Below are 4,224 nucleotides of genomic sequence, written 5' to 3' on the forward strand. Positions count from 1 at the left end.
TTTGAAAAGAAAAGTCTGTTTGTAATTTCTTTTACAACTGAAAATGTTTTCCCTTTAAAATAATAAAAAAAATTCCTTGTATAAGGCTAAGGCTAGGGGTTTATCTTTCTCAGGTTTGTGAAACACCGATCATTCTCTCATCCCCCAGGAATAACAGATGGGTTGTCCTTGTACAAAATATGGCATCCACCTGCATTTCATTAGAAAGCTGCATTGTTGTACATGCCACACCACAAGATCACCATGATGACATAGCAGCTTCAGAGAACAGCGTGACTAGGGTTTTTTTTTTCCCCTCTCTTGTAACACAGAGGATCTGGCAAACTTTTGCCTCCTGACACTGTTTACAGCATATATTGGTCGATACAGTCCCCTGTTGCATCTGCTCTGGGAATTAAGGAAAGCAGCTTCAAGGCAGTAAGGTAAGTGCTGCTGCATGTTTTAACTGTAATGTTCAGCTATTTAAGTGTAGCTGTAATGGGAATGTGAAAACATGTCAGGATAAGTTTGCCAATTTGTAAATTGAACACAAATCAGCAGTTGCTTAGTGGATTTGCTTTCTCAGTTTCCTTAAAACAACCTCACATATTTTGTGCACCATTGTTGCACTTTTTACAGTCTGTTTTATTCTACTTCAAAAAAAGTGTTGATGTACAGTACAAAGAAATCTGTAAGACTGCTCACTGCTTATTTATTCATTCATAATCTACTAGTAAGAGCTGCACAGACTCCATTTGTTAAATCATTTTTCTTCATTTTACAAAAAGACAAGGTATCCTAATATTTAAATAATTAACCAAGTAAACAATGACAGGAAATTATAGATATTTTTAAATTTTTAGTTAATTTAAAAGAGCATTTTAAATATACTATTGAAACTTTTTAAAAACTAAACCTTTTGCAAACTAAGATGTCATATTGCAGAATTAAGGTATATTAGCTTAAGGCTGATTGAATGATAAGCTTATATCTATTTTGTTTTACAACAATGTTAGAATTAAGGTAGTATAGACCAGCTCCAAAAGAGCTTGAATAGTTAGTCTACTCTACTGTAGTAAGCATTTCTCCAAAATCGTGGATTTGCCATTTAGTATGTTTTGGCAAGTTGCCTGAGCAACTTCACAAATATTTTCACAGGTATTTTAAAACATAACTGGTTAGAATAAACACAGACAATTAGTTCAAGAATGCTTATGTTATAAATGTCTAAGTATGTATTCTGATTTTATCTTTTGGATTCATATAGTTCAATGTAACAAACAAGCATGTGTACACAATTTATTTATCGTTTACACTCCTGACAGAGAAACATTTAGATACGTGAATGGGAAATGGATGAATAAAAAAAGTTCACTACACTACATATGTACTTTACTGTGCTATTTTATTTCACACACACTCTCATATGCCCTTGCACTACAGAATTGTCACCTACATTTTAAAATGTTGTTGATAAAATAATTCAAAACACTTGCTATCTAACTTTTAAAATTACTTCCAGGATTCTGCTGAGCTGTTAAACATGTTATGTTATTTAAAAGAACTGTCAGCCTATTATATCAGTAATAAAATTTAGCATTGCCAATATAATTTGAAACTATAAGAACAATAGAATTTGGATTTCATATAGGATGTTTATGCTACTTTATCTGTAAGATTATAAAATTATGCAGGTGTGTAAAAATGTCACTGTAAGGCCAAAGAGTGTAGTCCAAGAAATTCATTACACTCTGTCTTATACTTTGAATACAGAAGCAGTTTATCCTCCATCCTTAATGTTTAGTACCTAAACAGGACCAGATTTTGAGCTGAATTGTGAACTGCAGAGTCTTTTATTTTGGAGAAGCTGTACTTATTTATACCAGCAGGGGACTGAAGGTTGAGTTTGCATGTTCTCATGCAATAATGAAGAACAGACAAAGGAAATTACACTGATAACTCATATTTCATAGATTGCACTATGCTAGGCTTTGTAATTAGGTAAATGTGATAGGAACAACATCACGGAAAAGATATGCAATCATCCTCCTTATTCAGTGGACAGCAGCTTAATATCTAACAGAGGGACTTTGTGGGTGACTAGAGATAACATGAGAAGATTTAAAAAAAAATCTTCATGCAATAGTGCATGAGAAAAATAGGCCCTTCCTAGAAGTACTTTAGTTGAGATTATTAGCTGAAGAGAATGTGATGTGGCTTTTATCAAGTTAATAAAGAAAATTTGGAATTAGAGAAGATTTTTTAGCTATGGCCTTGCATTTTAACACTATGTATGTACTCAGTGTAACACTAGACAATGCCAATAGCAAGACTAACTTACTCTGTTGGAAGATTGCCCAGATCTGAGATCAATGTCTGGTGGTCTGTTTACAGGCTTCACATACTTTCTGTAATTACTTGAGAACAAGAATGTTCTAAGGGTTTTCTTAATCATCTCACTCTCTGAACAGTGGTTGAGTACTGAGCCTTGTCTTTTACTGGTGAAAATAAAAGTAAGCTCACTGTCTTCAGTAGTGCTAGACCCACTTTTCCAACACAACATCTATCTAGGTAGTAAGAAATAAAAGCAAATAATAGTATTCACATATCAGCATTTTGTGGAGTATCTGATAATAAAGGTATGCCCTTAAAAAGTAAGGTGACACCACTCATATTGGTTCACAGCAAAACATCCCCAAGGACACTGAATGTACATGAACTGGAAGCCCAACTATGTGAAGGCAGTGCTTTATTGTTCTATTGTTTTAGAAAGGTCATACAATGTAATCAACACATTGTTATATATAGAATTTGCAAAACCATTTGAACTACCTGAAATTCAGTCACTTCAGATCCACTGCAGATCCATATTAGATATACTCGTGCACACATATGCAGCGCCAGTTGTCTGACACACCCAGGAGAATATGCTGTATATTTCTATTAGTTTTCTCTTTAGGTTAATATGAAACGTAGTGGACCATGTTTTAATGGACATGATCCACAAGAAGATATTTTAAGATACAGGCATCTTAACCACACACTATACAGCGGATCATTTCCCCCAGTTTGTAACTTCCCTGGATCTTTCAAACTTCAGTCAAATTGCCACATGTTATTTAGATATGAGGCAATTCAGTATACTAGGATTGGTTGATAGAATTTAAATGGCAGAACTGCCTCTGGACATGGCCTTAAGCAAAACTGAAAACTCCTCTGTGTCAAGTTTAAAACACTTGGACTTTATCATCCTTGTTGTGACATAATGAATGCAGCAAGATATAAGGAATCTTTTATTTACAACAGCTGAATGGCCTGCAATTTTTCATTACAAAGGCAGATTATAAGAAGACAGGAATTTTAAGTTTATAGTAATAACAATGCAATGCTAACAAACTAATAATTTTTTTCTTAATTCATAGATTTAAACAGGAAACAAATTAATTAGGTTTTAATTATAATCTTTATGTGGTAAAATTTCAAGTATTGCCAAAAAGGAGAAAAAATTAATGTTATAATTTTTTATTCCCTTTCACCATACAGGGACAAGACACATTGCAAAGATGTCTTTAAACTCCCTACCCATCTTCCTGTTGCTGATTAGTGGCATTTTTTGCCAATATGAATATGGTCCTGCAGACGATTATGGTTATGATCCTTTTGGGCCGTCAGCAGCAGTCTGTGCCCCAGAATGTAATTGTCCTTTAAGTTACCCTACTGCCATGTATTGTGACAATCTGAAACTGAAAACCATTCCGATTGTACCAAGTGGAATAAAATACCTTTATCTTCGAAACAATATGATTGAGGGCATCGAAGAGAACACGTTTGATAATGTAACAGAACTACAGTGGCTGATACTAGATCACAACCGTTTGGAAAATTCAAAAATCAAGGGAAGAGTCTTCTCTAAACTAAAGCATCTGAAGAAACTTCACATTAACTACAACAATTTGACTGAAGCTGTTGGACCACTCCCCAAAACTCTGGATGACCTGCAATTAAGTCACAACAAGATCACAAAAGTCAATCCCGGTGCACTTGAGGGTCTAGTGAATCTGACTGTCATTCACCTCCAGAACAACCAGCTGAAAGCAGATTCTATTTCTGGGGCTTTTAAAGGCCTGGATTCTCTTTTGTATCTTGACTTAAGCTTCAATCGACTTACAAAGCTACCAACGGGACTGCCTCACTCCTTACTCATGCTGTATTTTGATAATAACCAGATCTCCAATGTTCCTGCTG

General features: G+C 34.7%; 1 protein-coding gene across 1 annotated transcript in view; it reads left to right on the forward strand.

Annotated features, from left to right (window-relative positions):
* Positions 1 to 306: 306 nt before the first annotated feature.
* Positions 307 to 4,224, forward strand: part of LUM (lumican) — a 7,738-nt gene continuing 3,820 nt past the window's right edge. The window contains 3 exon segments of the mRNA XM_010157169.1: positions 307 to 422; positions 3,523 to 4,220; positions 4,223 to 4,224. The exon segment at positions 4,223 to 4,224 is cut by the window's right edge and continues 209 nt beyond it. Of these exon segments, the coding sequence (XP_010155471.1) occupies positions 3,543 to 4,220; positions 4,223 to 4,224 (680 nt within the window). The 5' untranslated portion in view covers positions 307 to 422; positions 3,523 to 3,542.

Source organism: Eurypyga helias, unplaced genomic scaffold (assembly GCF_000690775.1).
Source record: "Eurypyga helias isolate BGI_N326 unplaced genomic scaffold, ASM69077v1 scaffold12280, whole genome shotgun sequence".
Lineage (NCBI taxonomy): Eukaryota > Metazoa > Chordata > Aves > Eurypygiformes > Eurypygidae > Eurypyga > Eurypyga helias.